This window comes from Coregonus clupeaformis, chromosome 27 (genome assembly GCF_020615455.1).
Source record: "Coregonus clupeaformis isolate EN_2021a chromosome 27, ASM2061545v1, whole genome shotgun sequence".
NCBI classification, from domain to species: domain Eukaryota; kingdom Metazoa; phylum Chordata; class Actinopteri; order Salmoniformes; family Salmonidae; genus Coregonus; species Coregonus clupeaformis.
In genome coordinates this window covers 27,827,586-27,845,293 of record NC_059218.1, presented here as the reverse complement: position 1 = coordinate 27,845,293, position 17,708 = coordinate 27,827,586, and the positions used below count along the sequence as shown (strand labels likewise).

The 17,708-nt window shown below is 45.5% G+C and overlaps 1 protein-coding gene across 4 annotated transcripts in view; it reads left to right on the top strand.

The window, feature by feature from the left end:
- Positions 1–16,661, top strand: part of LOC121541689 (endoglin) — a 42,089-nt gene extending 25,428 nt beyond the window's left edge. For 3 of the 4 annotated variants that reach the window (XM_041850925.1, XM_041850928.1, XM_041850927.1), the window contains 11 exons: positions 2,893–3,012; positions 7,711–7,882; positions 8,043–8,229; positions 8,358–8,463; positions 8,722–8,923; positions 9,344–9,492; positions 11,519–11,749; positions 12,238–12,304; positions 15,106–15,213; positions 15,364–15,411; positions 15,706–16,661. In XM_041850925.1, the coding sequence (XP_041706859.1) occupies positions 2,893–3,012; positions 7,711–7,882; positions 8,043–8,229; positions 8,358–8,463; positions 8,722–8,923; positions 9,344–9,492; positions 11,519–11,749; positions 12,238–12,304; positions 15,106–15,213; positions 15,364–15,411; positions 15,706–15,830 (1,515 nt within the window). In that variant the 3' untranslated portion in view covers positions 15,831–16,661. Of the gene's footprint in view, positions 1–2,892; positions 3,013–7,710; positions 7,883–8,042; positions 8,230–8,357; positions 8,464–8,721; positions 8,924–9,343; positions 9,493–11,518; positions 11,750–12,237; positions 12,305–15,105; positions 15,214–15,356; positions 15,412–15,705 lie in introns of all 4 variants that reach the window. The other variant, XM_041850929.1, reaches the window with a different exon arrangement.
- The last annotated feature ends 1,047 nt before the right edge of the window (positions 16,662–17,708 follow it).

Genomic DNA, 17,708 nt, shown 5'->3' with positions numbered 1-17,708 from the left:
AGTTCTCCAGCATGCCAGTGGCCATCGAAGGTGAGCTTTTGCCCACTGAAGTCGGTTACGCTGCTGAACTGCTTTCAGGTCAAGACCCTGGTGAGGACGACAAGCACGCAGATGAGCAGAAATTCTTCGTTTGTGCAAACCCACAGTTTCATCAGCTGTCCGGGTGGCGGGTCTCAGACGATCCCGCAGGTGAAAAATCTGGATGTGGAGGTCCTGGGCTGGCATGGTTACATGTGGTCTGCAGTTGTAAGGCCAGTTGGACGTACGTCCAAATTCTCTAAAATGACGTTGGAGGTGGCTTATGGTAGAGAAATTAACATTAAATTATCTGGCAACAGCTCTGCTGGACATTCCTGCAGTCAGCATGCCAATTGCATGCTCCTTCAAAACTTGAGACATCTGTGGCATTGTGTTGTGTGATAAAACTGCAAATTTTAGAGTGGCCTTTTATTGCCCCCAGCACAAGGTGCTCCTGTGTAATGATCATGCTGTTTAATCAACTTCTTGATATGCCACACCTGTCAGGTAGATGGAATATCTTGGCAAAGAAGAAATGCTCACTAACAGGGATGTAAACAAATTTGTGCACAACATTTTAGAGAAATAAGCTTTGTGTGCATATGGAACATTTCTGGTATATTTTATTTCAGTTCATGAAACATGGGACCAACACTTCACATGTTGCATTTATATTTTTGTTCAGTGTAGAATAGGCTTCTCTGCCCCTCTGTACAGCTGGCTACCAGCCTGCTGAATCCTGTAGCTGCCTAGTGGAGCTTTTCTTTTGTGAGCTAAGCATGTGTCGGGGCCACTGCCACTCAGATAGTGGCTATCTAACCTCCTCCAGGACCTCTGAGGCAGATAGTGTGCACTACAGGAGGGCATCCATGCACATCCTGTCCTCTCTCTGTCAGGGTTGGGAGTCCACTGTATGAGTCTGGCCAGGTGGACATGTTGACTCTGCTGTCACTGGAGAGGGGAGAAGAGATTAGTTGAGTGGATATGGATAAGCCTCTCACCTCCACTCCTGGTGCCCCAAGCCTCTCACCTCCACTTCTCCTGGTACCCCAAGCCTCTCAACTCCACTTCTCCTGGTACCCCAAGCCTCTCACCTCCACTCCTCCTGGTACCTCAAGCTTCTCAACTCCACTTCTCCTGGTACCCCAAGCCACTCAACTCCACTTCTCCTGGTACCCCAAGCCTCTCAACTCCACTTCTCCTGGTACCCCAAGCCTCTCACCTCCACTCCTCCTGGTACCTCAAGCCTCTCAACTCCAATTCTCCTGGTACCCCAAGCCTCTCAATTCCACTCCTCCTGGTACCTCATGCCTCACAGCAGGAACTGTTGCTGGACTGGGATCACTGGTGTTGGACTGGTGTTGGATTGGATTCACTGGTGTTGGACTGGTGTTGGACTGGTTTCATAAGCTGGTTCTGCTAGTGTTGTGCTCGTTTGACTGTAGCATTGGACAGGTGTTGCTGTAGCCTGTTCCTCTGCTATAAACTCCTTGGCAGCTCCAGTCAGAACTGTCTGTCTGCCAACACCTGCCACTTGGGATGAATATGTCATATTTTCACATTATGCCATAATTACACAGTGACATATAGTAGATATTTTTCCCATTGCTAGAGAGACACATAATAATGTTATGTATCTTATATCAGCTGTCTCTATCAAATCACACAAGTGACCTACCATCAACGGAATTATTTGAATCTTGTCGTCTCTGGAATTGAAGAAGTAAGGAAAGCGGTACATAATTTAGCATGTGGGCCGTCCTTGGATCTTTCACACGTATTGTGCTGATGTGATGCCTCTGGAAGGGAACAGAAATGCGCTTTTCTCAATGAGTTACTCTGTGGGAGAGACAGAACACAATAGAAACTCTTGTGTTGAGCTGTCAGGCGACAATCCAATCCCAAGCCTGGTCCCTTCAAAGTAAATGAAGGTGTTAGATTAAATTTCGAACGCCATGTGTTACCCCACCACAGGATCATTAAATTGCAGTGTGGAGTCATTGTATTTTGATGACGCCGTGCACTGACTCAGTGAAATGTAATAACACTGTTGGAGAAGTAGATCTTTCAGCATGGAGGTGTGGAGTCCATATACGTGTTAGGGGAATAGATTGGGCACCAGGTTTTGTGTGTTTGTGTGTGTGTGTGTGTGTGTGTGTGTGTGTGTGTGTGTGTGTGTGTGTGTGTGTGTGTGTGTGTGTGTGTGTGTGTGTGTGTGTGTGTGTGTGTGTGTGTGTGTGTGTGTGTGTGTGTGTGTGTGTGTGTGTGTGTGTGCGTGCATTATATGCTAGTCAGTCAGACAAACATGGAAGCAGTAAGCCTCATCCTATAATTTGTCATACAGTACATTTAGCATCTATGCCAGCTCACAACTTATCAAGAGACACTCATAAACAATGACATTGCATATAGGCCTATAAGGTAACCAAACAGATTAGCTCTCAGAATCCTACAGTAGACATTGCCCTCTGTGCGACCCCTGTGTGACCTCTTCCCCCCAAAAATGATACCGCTTGATTCTTGATTTTTTTTCTTCCTAATCACAGCAAAGTTCCTGTGGGAATTAAAGCCACCACCACTTCCCCTGCCAGCCACATGTTGTTTATGCTATAGCTACTGAACATACCATGCATGGCTCTGTTTTGAATGTACAGCCATTGTTGATGTGGTGATTAAGTTGATGTGTACTGTACACTCAGATGGATGGTGGGGTGGGGGTTTGGGGGTGTATAAGAATGGTTTTTCTTGCAGTAAAAAACTTGGGGTGAATTGTGATAAACATGATAATATCATGCTGTTTTGCATTTACAGTCATCACAAACTTGAATGTATTTTTCTTGAAGTTTAACTTGATTCTTCTGTCCTTTTCTCTAGGCTCCCACAATGTTTGAACTAAACATGACCACTGCCAAGCCAATGCACCTCATCATCACCACAGACTCAGAGCAGGTCATATACTCTGCGGCCAATGCTAACATGGATGTCAGCTTATACGTAAGTATAGCACCTCTTCTCATTTAAGTGTTTCCTTTTGCCACTTGTTTCCTTGGGGTTGTTTATCAGTTAGTGTAAGGGCATTACAGTATGTCAGTGTATGAAAAGTACACAAAAAGTTATATGCAAATTTATACTCCAGGAATTACAGTATATCCTAGCCGGGAGAAAAGCAGATGCTGACTTATATTAGACTTACACTTTAATGCCCAACTGCCTAGAGAAATAGAGAAGGACTCTCAATAGGTATTGCCTGATAGATAGCTGGCTGCATTGCCTGATAGCTGGCTAATGGGGGCTTGGCAAGGACTGGGAGTCTAGCCTGGCAGCTCTCCTGTTCCTGCCAGCTGAGCTGCTCCACTCTACTCTGCTCTGTTCAGCTCCAGTGTTTGGAGCCGGGGAGGGAGGGGAGGGTAGAGCCTCACTGCCAGGCCTCCCTACTTCCATAGTTAATCAGGGGAGAAATGCTTTTCTGCAGGCCCAGATGGGCCCTCCAAGCCAGATGTTTGACATAGAACCAGCCACAGCTGTGCAAGCCCCTGGGGCAGTTTGGAGAAGCAATTACCCTTGTTTGTTTAGTTTGCCAGTCCCCAAGGACCTGTGTGTATTTCATATCTGGTACACATTATAAAAAGAAGCTTAAAGTGTGTTGGAGTAGGGAACAAGTTAATAGTCTCTGTCAGACACTGGGGATGTATAGTGTTATAGTGGAGACATTAACTTGAGTATTGTGTTGTTCAACCTATCTACTAGATTTACACACTTCAAGTGAGGTTTTAGAAAGAAAGGACTCCTTCAGAAGAGAGATGGTGTGTCTCAAAGGGTTTCGTCTTGTCAACCGAAATTTGGAAATGAAGCAGAAGGGACTGATAGGATGTTTTCTTTGGGAGTTTGACAGTAAATGATAGTGTTATTGATTTTGGATCCCTGCCTGGGACTCAAACCACCCCTTGTCTGTAGGCACCCATTCTCTTGAAACAGAACTCTTGCTTTTTATCACAATGAACACAAGTACCAAGCTGAGTTGAGAGTTCAGACCATGTCCACAGCCCAAGCATCCTCCTCTTGAGCTCTGCTCCTCACACAAAGTGTAAAATAAATAACATTATATTTTATCTATTTCGACCCTCTATCCTCTGTTTAAACTTCGCCATATTAAGGTGCTGTTAAAAATCAATAATCTTCCACAATAAATAGGATGATTCAATGTTTACAACACTGTCAGCAGTCTGTGATAGTAGGATAGCCTATCATGTCATGCAGAGAGGGGGAACATTTTACATGAAGAGGGGATGTTTGTGTGGGATGGGAGGATGGTGTGTAGTGGATCACCTGGGAGTGTTGCCATTTTAATGGAAAAAAACAGCATCTGGTGTCTGTCTGAGGAAGTGCGTCACGAGGATGACAGATCTGCTGGGTACATGCCCAGTGTTCTATCCAGCTGTGACCGGGACACGGAACAGTCACCACACACTCAGATGGGACCGAGTACATTTGCGTACATTCACAAAAGGCCACCGACCTGTGGGTTCATCGTCAAGGTTCAAGGTCTCGCATCCTCAGTTGCCCCTCCTCCCATCCTCACTGTTGTAGATCTTGTCGTTAGTTCTCCATCTAATATGGGGTGGTAATTTAGCTTCACACCAAGACATGATACACAGTGGGTGTTTCTCAAAATGCGAACTACCGCGCTCCGAGCACACAAATTGGAGCACGGGAGGCTCGGAGTATGAGTCCAAATCAAAGTATGCGAAACGGAGCACGGAGGGCACTTCTCGAATGCGTACTCCGTTTCTACATATTTTGAAGCATGCATCGATGCAAGCTTCAACGGAAAGTATGCAAAGAAATATGACGCAACCACGTAAAAAATGACATAACATTTCTTGAAATCAATGGCGGCCATTATTTGAGCTGAAGAGAGAGAAAATACACTCCGACTTCAGAATGAAATGTTGCCTATTCACATCTCATATGTTGTCTGACTACAATATTTTATCTTGATACATTAATAAATACATACTGTGTTAATTTTGAAATGTTTACCTGCCTTCGTACCGTAGATCGCAAGCCCATAATAAGTAAATAGGGCTAACTGGCTAGCTACTACTGTTAGTTATGAAGTAAAACGTTTGGTTTGTGTATATCTTGTTTCGTCTATTGTTGCAATTGTCCTGGCTGGAAGGAGGTTCAATGAATGGGGAGGTGAAGCGTGAGGTAATACAGTAAAGGGAGTGCGAGTGCTTCTCAAATGTTATGTTTTATGCATTCTCCACACTCTTGTCCTCACAAGAACATACTCAAGAGAACGTTGTCAGAGAATGCACTCGGAGCATGAGAGTGCGGAGCACGGTAGTATGCATATTGAGGAAGACTATGTTATGTAAGAGTTGATGACCCCTCTGGCGTAGTCCCCCGCACGTCCTCGTGCAGACAGTTCACGATGCGTCCTTGGAGCCAAGGGGACAGAGACAGACAGATAGGCGAATGGCCTTGACCTCGAACCTAATCTATTTTGGATGGGTGCCTGTTCTAAACAGCCCACCAGATAGCTCTCTCTGACAGTGACTTAAATCCCCCTGACTCCTCGGTGATAGCAACGGCACAGACACACAATGATGAGTGTCATGGCTACACACAATACAGAGTGTCTACACAGCATCTGAGCGATATGGTACCTAGCTGTCACGCCAGGGTTCTCCACGGGGTTAATGAGGCAGTACGAGAGGAGAAGAGGGGAGTAGAGAAGAAGAGGAGAGAAGTGAGGAGAATGAGAGGGGAGGATATAGGAGGAGAGAAGAGGAGTGGAGAAGAGGAGGAAGAGAGGAGAGAAGAGGAGAAGAGAGGAGATGCGAGGAGAGAAGTAGAGGAGAGAAGGATGCGTCTTTCTATTTCGATCCACATTAAACAAAATATACACGCATGAGAAGGACCAATCAATCACACAGGTTTACTTGGCTTTCAGCAGAGCGTTCTGGCTGGCTGTGTGGGGTCTGGCTGCAGCTGGCAGGCCTTAACACACACATACACACACACTGACAGCTAACATGGAGGTCCACAGAGAAAACAATCAGTGGTCTTCTTTCCAGTCCTTTAAGACCTCGACCACCAGGAAATATATGGACTTTATTCCTCAAACACCAAAATCATTGCCAACACAAGGGCTGCTGCTCTCTCCCCCTTCCCTAGCCTCTTCTTGGCAAAACACTGAGCACATACTGTACCTCCTGTGAGTTTGTGCAATGCAGCGTAGCTAATTGTTTGTTGTTGTTTTTATGCGATCCATTATCATGAAATTAATTGTAACAACACATCAGACCTATATAAGTCCCCCCAGTCCAGAACAATTTGTCCATCTGTGTGCTATATTAGCTGGAATGCAACGGGAATAGTGATGAGAACATTGATGGGGGAGAAAATGAAGCCATTGTTGAGACAGGATCCAAAGGGAAATGGATATCTGCTCCATCCATCTGCTCTGAATAATATATAAAGGGACTCTATTCTCAAGATCTTGGGCTAATGATCTAATTGTTTTTTTATATGCTTATAGAAGTATAATTGTCTTTAAACCAATATTTGATTAGCAAATGAGTACAGATTGGGCGCGACTCTTAGGTTACACCGAAATGGCACGTAACCGATACATTAGAACACCTACTTGAGTGCTTCATGTACATTCCATTATTCCCCTGGCCTGTTCGGGAAACAGGGGAATGTGTGCTGTAGTATGCATGCACTAGGCTGGATGTATATATTTATACCCATATGGAGCCAGATTCCAGCCGACTCCACTGACGCACAGAGTTAAAAAGGTCCCCATTTCCCGGCCCCACTCAGGAAGCGAAGGAAAGACCTTGGCTCCAACGGGGTTGTGCAACCGGCCTTGTAGACACTTTAGCATAATAAACATTCCTTTTCAAATGGCCCTGCTCTGCTCAGAGAATAAAGAGAGAGAGAGCGAGGGAGAGAGAGAGCGAGAAAGAGAAAGAGAGATGGAGAGAGAGAGAGAAGGAGAGATCTAGAGAGAGAGAGCGAAAGAGAGAGGGAGGGAGGGAGAGAGAGAGAGATGAAGATACAGACAGACAGAAAGAGGGAGAGAGAGAGACAGAGGGCGAGAGAGAGAGAGAGAGGGAGGGAGAGGGAGGGGGGCATGCTTTAATGTGGCTGTTGTCAGACACATTGGGCAAACATGAGGTAGCAGCCTCTAAATAAGGCGCTGACTCACCTGATGCCACGGTAACAATGAGCAGACAAACAGAGCTGTCTGACCCTCCTAGAGGTAGAGTGGCTTAATGACTTAGGGTTGTACTGTATATTAACAATAATCCCTCCACGTACATAAAGGAAATTAAAAATAATGGAGTGGATCGTGTTAACAGACAGATTCAATCAAACTTGCCTTGTACATTTGTTTATGAACTACTGCCTAAGCACACACCTCTTCTTAAGAATCTACTTGTGAGGGGAGTTTACCTGAGAATAGTAGTTAATAAGTCATTTGTACATTTTTACATTAGCCTCTCAAATACTATTCTGTGATCTAGTTTGACCAGAGGACAAAGCGCTACTGTGAATCATTATTGCAATACAGGTTCAATTGAATTGAACCCATAGTATCATAACTTGACATACAATAGATGGAGTGTCAAAGAGACCTGAAATGAAATGTCTAATGTATTTTCCTTTACTCACCAGGTGGCCAATGACTCCAATATGATGTTGATTGGTTCAAATGTCGACATCCAGAAAAAAGCCCTGCCCACAGACAACAAAGATCTAGTGAGATGGGCCACCGAGGAGTTTGGTGGGGTGACGTCTTTCACCACTGTCCAGAACCCAAGGAGCATCACTTCCACAGGGAGAGAGGGTAAGACACTGTCAGATACAATCAGATACATACAACGTACCTCAAGCTTACACAACTCCCACAACCTGTCCGTTTTTGCTGGGTTTGTTAATATAAACTGTGACCGAAGAATGGCAGATTATGTAACAAATCTGAATAATAAATATTAATGATTTTACAGGAACAAGACTCCTTCCAACTGGCTCCAACAACTGTACTCTTGAAAATGAATGGCATTCCCTCAAGCACTATCTGACGTTAGAATCAAACATACCTTCATCAATCAAGTCCTGCTCGAACCAGCCTCCCAACAGTCACACAGAGAAAGAACTATACATCGTTAACATCCCTGAGGATGTCAGCATTCGGTAAGACACCGAAGAGTCTCTTGGCTAAAAACATTAGCAACACTTTCCATGATAGTGGCCTTATACAGGTTATTGTAATGGTTGTTTGTGCTCTTGAACGGTAAAGCAACACTATTTTGTTGTTCCAGCAATGTCTCTGTGCACGTCATCAGTGAGAGGCAGATCAGTCTGTTCCTAAGGGGACCTCAGGGTACCATGTGGAGCATCCATGACCCACAGCACACCAGCTTCTGTGTAAGCACTGGATAACATCTACAGTTAATTCAATTGTAGTATCAATGCCTGAAAGTGAATCACCAATGACTCAGACATTTTACCTGCATTTGTCTGGTCTTCATTTCAGGCCCAGATCAGTATGCATTTTGCTCTATGACTGACAAAGGTGTCCTATATAAATTGGGAAAAACCATACAGTACTCTCTATTATATTATAATAATAATATAATAATAATATTAAGTTTCTCTCTCTCTCTCTCTCTCTCTCTCTCTCAGTCTAACAACGTGATCATGCTTGCGGTCTCCAGCATGATGCATAAGATCCCTCCCACGGTCGCTATCACCACAGACAGTGCCGTTGCTGTACAAAAGAAGGCCTTTGAACATTTCAAAGCCAGCACCATCACCAGCTATTCTGAGATCCGAACCGCGGGCAACATGGTCACACTGGTCCTGGGGAATAAGGACCACACTCCAGGTAAGATACAGTTACAGTCACAGTGAGCATAGTAAATATTAGCCGCTAGCAAGGGTAGCATGACTATGGAGTTGTGTTAAGACACAGTTCCTGTCAATTGTCTGTACATTTGACAATTGTTCTGATTAGTTAATGAATGTATGTAAGTAAATGCAAATTCCGACACAGAGTGACCAATTCTACAATCATAAATGATCATACTGTTGGTGTATATACTGCAATAAAAATATGCTTTAGCAAGCTTTCTCAGTAATTGGTAGCTAACACTATGCCACTGTTGCCTGCTGGCTCCTATCTTAGCCAACATTATTATTATTATTATTTATGATTTTATTAACAAATATATGGTACACCTATCCTGTAGTATCATGTATAAATGCATTCTTACTGACAGGTGAACGTTGTGTCTTGCTGTCTCAGTCACAGAGGCTGCACCAACCGAGTCCACCCCATCGCCCCCTAGCCCCCCTCAGATGCCTCTGGTCATGCAGCTGTACACCTCTCCAGACTACCGCTCCCCTCTGGACCCCAACGTCAAGGTGCAGAGCGACAAGAGGATCTACGCAGAGGTGAGAGCCCTTTGAGTTATTTCACTCCGACACCTTCCTGCTCTTTTTAATCCTCTCCCAGTTCCTCTGCCGTGCCCAAATTCTCCCTCTAAGCCCTGCACACCTTCACATCTGCATGACTCCTAACACACAAAGCAAAAGTCTCTGCAATAGAATGGCAATCTACAGGAATTAAAGTTTGGGGATGTAGCTACATCCAGGAGAGGACTTAAAAAAATATATATGTTGATAGTATCGTCAAATGTATATACAGTATAACACCATATACACTGCTCAAAAAAATAAAGGGAACACTAAAATAACACATCCTAGATGTGAATGAATGAAATAATCTTATTAAATACTTTTTTCTTTACATAGTTGAATGTGCTGACAACAAAATCACACAAAAATGATCAATGGAAATCAAATTTATCAACCCATGGAGGTCTGGATTTGGAGTCACCCTCAAAATTAAAGTGGAAAACCACACTACAGGCTGATCCAACTTTGATGTAATGTCCTTAAAACAAGTCAAAATGAGGCTCAGTAGTGTGTGTGGCCTCCACGTGCCTGTATGACCTCCCTACAACGCCTGGGCATGCTCCTGATGAGGTGGCGGATGGTCTCCTGAGGGATCTCCTCCCAGACCTGGACTAAAGCATCCGCCAACTCCTGGACAGTCTGTGGTGCAACGTGGCGTTGGTGGATGGAGCGAGACATGATGTCCCAGATGTGCTCAATTGGATTCAGGTCTGGGGAATGGGCGGGCCAGTCCATAGCATCAATGCCTTCCTCTTGCAGGAACTGCTGACACCTCCAGCCACATGAGGTCTAGCATTGTCTTGCATTAGGAGGAACCCAGGGCCAACCGCACCAGCATATGGTCTCACAAGGGGTCTGAGGATCTCATCTCGGTACCTAATGGCAGTCAGGCTACCTCTGGCGAGCACATGGAGGGCTGTGCGGCCCCCCAAAGAAATGCCACCCCACACCATGACTGACCCACCGCCAAACCGGTCATGCTGGAGGATGTTGCAGGCAGCAGAACGTTCTCCACGGCGTCTCCAGACTCTGTCACGTCTGTCACGTGCTCAGTGTGAACATACTTTCATCTGTGAAGAGCACAGGGCGCCAGGGGCGAATTTGCCAATCTTGGTGTTCTCTGGCAAATGCCAAACGTCCTGCACGGTGTTGGGCTGTAAGCACAACCCCCACCTGTGGACGTCGGGCCCTCATACCACCCTCATGGAGTCTGTTTCTGACCGTTTGAGCAGACACATGCACATTTATGGCCTGCTGGAGGTCATTTTGCAGGGCTCTGGCAGTGCTCCTCCTGCTCCTCCTTGCACAAAGGCGGAGGTAGCAGTCCTGCTGCTGGGTTGTTGCCCTCCTACGGCCTCCTCCACGTCTCCTGATGTACTGGCCTGTCGCCTGGTAGCGCCTCCATGCTCTGGACACTACGCTGACAGACACAGCAAACCTTCTTGCCACAGCTCGCATTGATGTGCCATCCTGGATGAGCTGCACTACCTGAGCCACTTGTGTGGGTTGTAGACTCCGTCTCATGCTACCACTAGAGTGAAAGCACCGCCAGCATTCAAAAGTGACCAAAACATCATCCAGAAAGCATAGGAACTGAGAAGTGGTCTGTGGTCACCACCTGCAAAACCAGTCCTTTATTGGGGGGTGTCTTGCTAATTGCCTATAATTTCCACCTGTTGTCTATTCCATTTGCACAACAGCATGTGAAATGTATTGTCAATCAGTGTTGCTTCCTAAGTGGACAGTTTGATTTCACAGAAGTGTGATTGACTTGGAGTTACATTGTGTTGTATAAGTGTTCCCTTAATTTTTTTGAGCAGTGTATGATATAGAGGGACCATACAATGTAGTATGCAGTATGTACATGGGAGCAAATGCATCCCCCAACATCTCCCACCAGGCCTGCTCTAGGCTACAAAACAACACCCATACTGCAGTGTATGCAAACATTTCCAGCACTACAATCATTCCTATGCCCTCTCATCCCTCTCCTCTCCTACAGATCTCAGGGAGGATGCTGGGGGAGATTGTGCTGACCATCAAGGTGATCAACTGCTCGGTGCGCTCCAAGGGCTCATGCCCGGTGGTCAGGGACATGCCCTTCAGGCCAGAGGCGTGCTCCTCCACCATGTGCCCCAACAGTACCAGGGTTAGCTTCTCCCTAGAGCTGCTCCAAGACCTGGCGTCCACTAGCTGGGACCTGGAGTGCTCCGTCAAACTCTGCTTCAGTGAGGTATGTAGGTGTGTGTTGGGGGGAGGAGGTGTGTGTGTAGGTGTATGTGTGCATGTAGGTGTGTGCGTGTTGGGGGGTATTGCTTTTTTTTACTTCTATGAGAAAATGTGTTGCCTTTTCTTCTTTTTGTATGCTTTCTTTCATTCTTGAGCATTTTTCATAGAGCTTTGAAAACATTTTTCTCTGACAATTTGATTTCAACATCATAACAGCAACTATGGTTCCAGAAAGTGTTCATTTAGAGCCAAACTGAATATGAAATATCATATACAGAGAAGATTCTTCAAGGGATAGTGTGTGCCAACTGTTGTTCACTAAACATTGTTCATTCTAAGCTGTAGCTTAGTCAACAAGCCAAATCTTCAGTGAACTTTCCCTTTCACCTTAAAGCATTTTTGATGTTTTGAGTTGACTTTAGTAGGTTTTAGTATCTTTGCCAACAAAGCACACTTAAGGATGTGTCTCACTCTCTTGGTATTCTCTTGTAGAAATGTGGAGATGGAGGAAGAGTGAAGAGGAACTTGGAGGTCACCCAGACATACATCCCACCACCAAGTGAGTTCAATTAACTCCAAATCCTTCCAGCTCTGTTGTAATAGTGTAGTTTGTCCTTCTGGCAACTCAACCCTTACTTTTTATCTTATCAGCTTTGGTATCAGGCAACATTTACAGTACACATGATAACCCCAATGTTGGCCCTTAAATGACAGAATTCATAAATTCTAATTTAGTGTATTTTTAAACATGACTGTTCTCTGTCGTTGATATGACCCCCAACTTCCCCTATGCTATGCTGTGCCATCGTCTTTCCTTTGGAAAACCACAAGATAGCCAAATGAAATCAGCACTAACACTGCTGTCAAATGCAACAATAGGTGAGCCACTGCATTGTCCTCCTCAACCCTCAGCAATTCCCCTCTCAGAACATTCCATCATCCATCTCATTCCAGCCACAGCAGCTGCTGGCAGTCTGTCCGTCTGTCTCGGTCGTCCCGTCTTCCATCGAGCCCACTTTGACATTGGGCCCGTTGTCATGGCGATGATGAATTCAGGATATACGGAAAGAGAGGGGTCGTAGAGGGGATGCGAGGTGGGGTGAGGCCTCCTCCTTAGGAAGGCCTGCAGCCTGACCTTGTGGCCACAATCAGCCAGTAATGACCCTCGGGGGGATCCATTGTGTCCGAGGTCTGGCCGCTCGGCTGTACGTCCCGAAAAATAACTGGAGCTATTGTCAGAAACCCCGAAAACAAAGAATGGAAGGTGTCACTCTTCAAAGGGGAGGACAATCTCTGGGCAGATGAGTCAGGAACAAACCTTGCATTCCTCAACCGTCTGCAAGCCCAGAACGGAAGCCCATTATTTTGGGGTGAAAAAGAAAAGAGGACAAACCTCAGGTTCATGTTTTGGCTTGGCACATAGCTCCCCAGCTTTCGCCAAAAATTACTTTTTTCCTGCAATTTACTCACGCAGGAGAAGAAGAGGATACATGTTGGAGCATCAGCGGCTTGATGATGATGGGGTTGGAGGCGACACAGCCAGGCCCTCGCTGCTCATTTTTGTTTTTGCATCCTGTTTTATTGGTCAGCCCATTCTGGTTCTTATGTAATGGAAAGGTGATGTGAGTGTGTGGAGGGACTCAGGGACTTGTGATGGAGAATGGCTGAATGGGAATCAGTGGCAAGGGAACAACGTTTCCTCCCATTAAACTGCATTAAACCTCATTGACCTAAGCGCTCCTTTTTATCCACGCCTGCCAAGTGACTACACAGTGCACACACCAAACAACTGGAGCCAGCCAACTCTCTGGGCTCTCAGTTCTGCTTCAGAATTCTGGCCAGAGTGTTGGAATTTGGCTTTTCTGACAGTTGAGGCAGGCTGACTGCTGCTGTTGTTGCTGGGGGTCCCGCCTGCTTTCATTGGCCAGGATGTGGCTCCCCCTCGGTTGTCCTTCCTGTTTGGTAGCTGTCCCCCAGAGGGCTCTTTGGAGTAGTAGTGTCGTAGTACAGGCCTGCTGCTGTCCGTCCTCTCCACCTCCTCCCCACCTACAACAAGGCTTCTGCTTCCTGTCTCTGTTTGTTCAGCTTTGCTGTCCAACCCAAACACACAAATAACATGTCGGCCCATTCTGGAAAACAAATAAAAGAAAGACTGTAAAATAGGTTTCTGTTTAGACATGAATTGGGACAGGGCCTTTGAGTCTGTAATGTTAGTACAGTAGTAGATCATTAATTATCCTCCTATAAAGATAACTTTAATCACTTACAATCTAATTCTTTAGACTTTATTGAAGGATGTAGCCTCCACATTAGATTAATTCCAATGGCACACAAAGGTTTCAATATATTGTGACAGTAGAGCAGTGATGATTAAGGGATTTTAATAGGGTGAGGGGATGAATGATCTTTAATATTATTTAAAGAACATAGACTATTGCATTGACACCATAAATAACAAAATTAACCAGATGCACATGGCTTGCAGGATGGTGGCAAGAGGTGCAGCCAAACAAACAGAATGTCGTCCCTCACCCTTCCTGCATCCTGTCTTTCCTGTCCTTCAGGAAAAGAGAGAGCGGTCTGTAGCCTAGCGTAGCGCTGAGCCTAGCATGTAGCGCAGTGGCACAGGATGCAGGAAGCTTAAGGTGGCAGGTGAGAGAAACTGCACAGGGTAAGACACAGGATGGCTTCTGCCCAGGGGACTGATGATTAGCTTCCTCCCAAATTCTCAGGATCCATGTTGGAAATTTTCACTAGTAAGGAAGCAGAAGCAGGGAAACGTGTGTGTGCCTTGGTGTGTGTGCATTTGTGCACATATGCTCACATGCTAGGATGCACACATGTTTGTGTGTGTGTGTTAGTGTCAGAGGCCTGTGTCAGTGCAGCACATGGCCAGGGCCTGCTTTCTGACAGTTGATTTTAGAGTTCTGTCGAGAGAGAGCAATTCTGCCTCAGCCATTGGCTCCAGAGTTGTTTTGTTTGCATCTATGTCTGTAATTGCTGGAACGGCTTGTGCGGGACCATGACACTCACAGGCTGCCCAGGGAGCACTGCCAGGGCCAAGCTTTGGGACTGCAAACTTAACTTCACATCGCATGATGAGAAAGCCAGAACTCACGAGTACACAACAGCGATAAGCATTTGCTTCCACAAACAGATTTGGCCTCAATTGTGCAATGTGCTTGAGACAAAAAAAAAATGTATGAGCTTGTAATGTTAACTGGTTGTATGCCTATGAAGTGTGCTGAAAATGAGGAAATCATAGGAGGAATAATCTCTGTGATTCCGCTGACATCCAACGATACTACTAAATACCCCAATGTGAGACATGCATTAATGTGTTTATTCTGTGTGTTCTAGCTGTGTGTATTGACTTTGGTCTGTCAGCCGTGCTGGGCATCGCTTTCGGAGGCTTCCTGATCGGAGTTCTGCTTATTGGAGCTCTGTGGTTCATCAAGATCCGCACAGGTGAGTCGGAGTCCCACAATCTCTTTTGTGGTGTTATACTGACATACTACAAAAGTGTTTTTAGAGGTATTTTTCTCTTGATTTGAGTTCTCTCTTAATTTTACCTTGACTTCATTTTAAAACTGTTTTATTCTGTTTTATGGGATCTAGGATACCCCACCGGACTGGATGTAGGGTCGACTGCAGTAAACCTCTCAGGTAAGATGCTAGTCACTGTTTCTGGTTGATGCCAGTTACACTTAAACATAAAGAGCTATATTTTCCATGAAGAGGGAATGGTAATGTAGGCAACGCTTATAGATCAGGGAAACCCGTCCTTTTCTGATCTCTCTCATGATCTCTCTCCCTCAGTCATTTATGCAATCAATCAACCAACCAGTAAATTAGTCGTTATTAGAGGCAGAGGCAACTGGTTTGCACCCAAGAGGCAACTGTTTTGCAAGCAGAAATTTGGTTTGCCATAAATCTAAAATATGTTTCTTCTCTCCCCAGGATGTCCTTGCTCTCTGACCAGCAAACGGCAACCCGTCTCTACAAACCCCTCCCCCTCTGAGAACAGTAGTGCCAATGCCAGCATTGGCAGCACTCAGAGCACGCCAACCAGCAGCATGGCATGAGATCATCAGCACCACTGTCTCCCCTTTCTGTCACACGAGGGGCCTCGTGCTATTTGTTCGCTCTTTCACCATGCTTAAGAAAGCATAACCCCCCTCTCTTTAGTCACACCACAAACACGCACCCTCTCTCACCCGTGACCCCACCTGAAAGTGGTGAGGTCAGGGGCGGGGAGGGGTGGGGGGAGCAGGTGGCAGCTGTAGTCTAGTCCAGGCTCCTACCATTCACCTCACCAGCCTCCCAGCAATAGTTCCAGACGGGAAGTCAGCGAGGGTGAAAAAAAAGGCCCCGGCTCCCAGCAACAGGAAAAACAAAGCATATCCCCCAAGAACTAACAGGAAATTCACTGCATTCTTCTCAATGAATTGTGCCTCTCTGATGGCGGCACAATAAGAGTCAGTCAGGGGGGAAAAGAGACAAAAGATTGACTTTTAAAAACATTATTAGAGAAACTGTTTTGTCTCTCGACATCCACAGTTGTTGTGATTGGAAATGTCAAGGCCCCTTTTTGTAGACAATTTAGAGATAGATTCTGGACTGACATCTGTTCTATCATGTTGACTGTAGTTTGAATTAAAATTGTGTTACTGTATATGGGTGGCTGGAAGACACCATGTCAGATTTGAAGATTTCAGACAGATCAACAAAGAGATCAACAAAGCTAAAATATCCAGTGTTATCCTCCAATGCCAAGGGGTATCTGTCTTTATATGAGTTAGGAAAGATTGGGAAAAGGCTACCTCTTAATTTATGTACAGCGCATTTGGAAAGTATTCAGACCTCTTCCCTTTTTCCACATTTTGTTTTACGTTACAGCCTTATTCTAAAATTGATTAAATAAAACAATTTCCTCATCAATGCAAAAAGACAGATTTTTAGAAATGTTGGCAAATTTATTAAAAATAAAAAACTGAAATAACTTATTTACATAAGTATTCAGACCCTTTGCTATGAGACTTGAAATTGAGCTCAGGTGCATCCTGTTTCCATTGATCATCCTTGAGATGTTTCTACAGCTTGAATGGAGTCCACCTGTGGTAAATTAAATTGATTGGACATGATTTGGAAAGGCACACACCTGTCTATATAAGGTCCCACAGATGACAGTGCATGTCAGAGCAAAAACAAAGACATGAGGTCGAAGGAATTGTCCGTAGAGCTCCGAGACAGGATTGTGTCGAGGCACAGATCTGGGGAAGGGTACCAAAACATTTAGCCAGCATTGATGGTCCCCAGGAACACAGTGGCCTCCATCATTCTTAAATGGAAGAAGTTTGGAACCACTAAGACTCTTCCTAGAGCTGGCCACCCGGCCAAACTGAGCAATCGGGAGAGAAGGGCCTTGGTCAGGGAAGTGACCAAGAACCTGATGGTCACTCTGACGTGAGCTCTAGAATTCCTCTGTGGAGATGGGAGAACCTTCCAGAAGGACAACCATCTTTGCAGCACTCCACCAATCAGGCCTTTATGGTAGAATGGCCAGACGGAAGCCACTCCTCAGTAAAAGGCACATGACAGCCCGCTTGGAGTTTGCCAAAAGGCACCCAAAGACTCTCAGACCATGAGAAACGAGATTCTCTGGTCTGATGAAACCAAGATTTAATTATTTGGCCTGAATGCCAAGCGTCACGTCTGGAGGAAACCTGGCACCATCCCTATGGTGAATCATGGTGGTAGCAGCATCATGCTGTCTTTAAGCGGCAGGGACTGGGAGACTAGTCAGGATCAAGGCAAAGATGAACGGAGCAAACTACAGAGAGATCCTTGATGAAAACCTGCTCCAGAGTGCTCAGGGCCTCAGACTGGGGTGAAGGTGAGTGGCCCAGCCAGAGCCCAGACTTGAACCCGATCTAACATCTCTGGAGAGACCTGAAAATAGC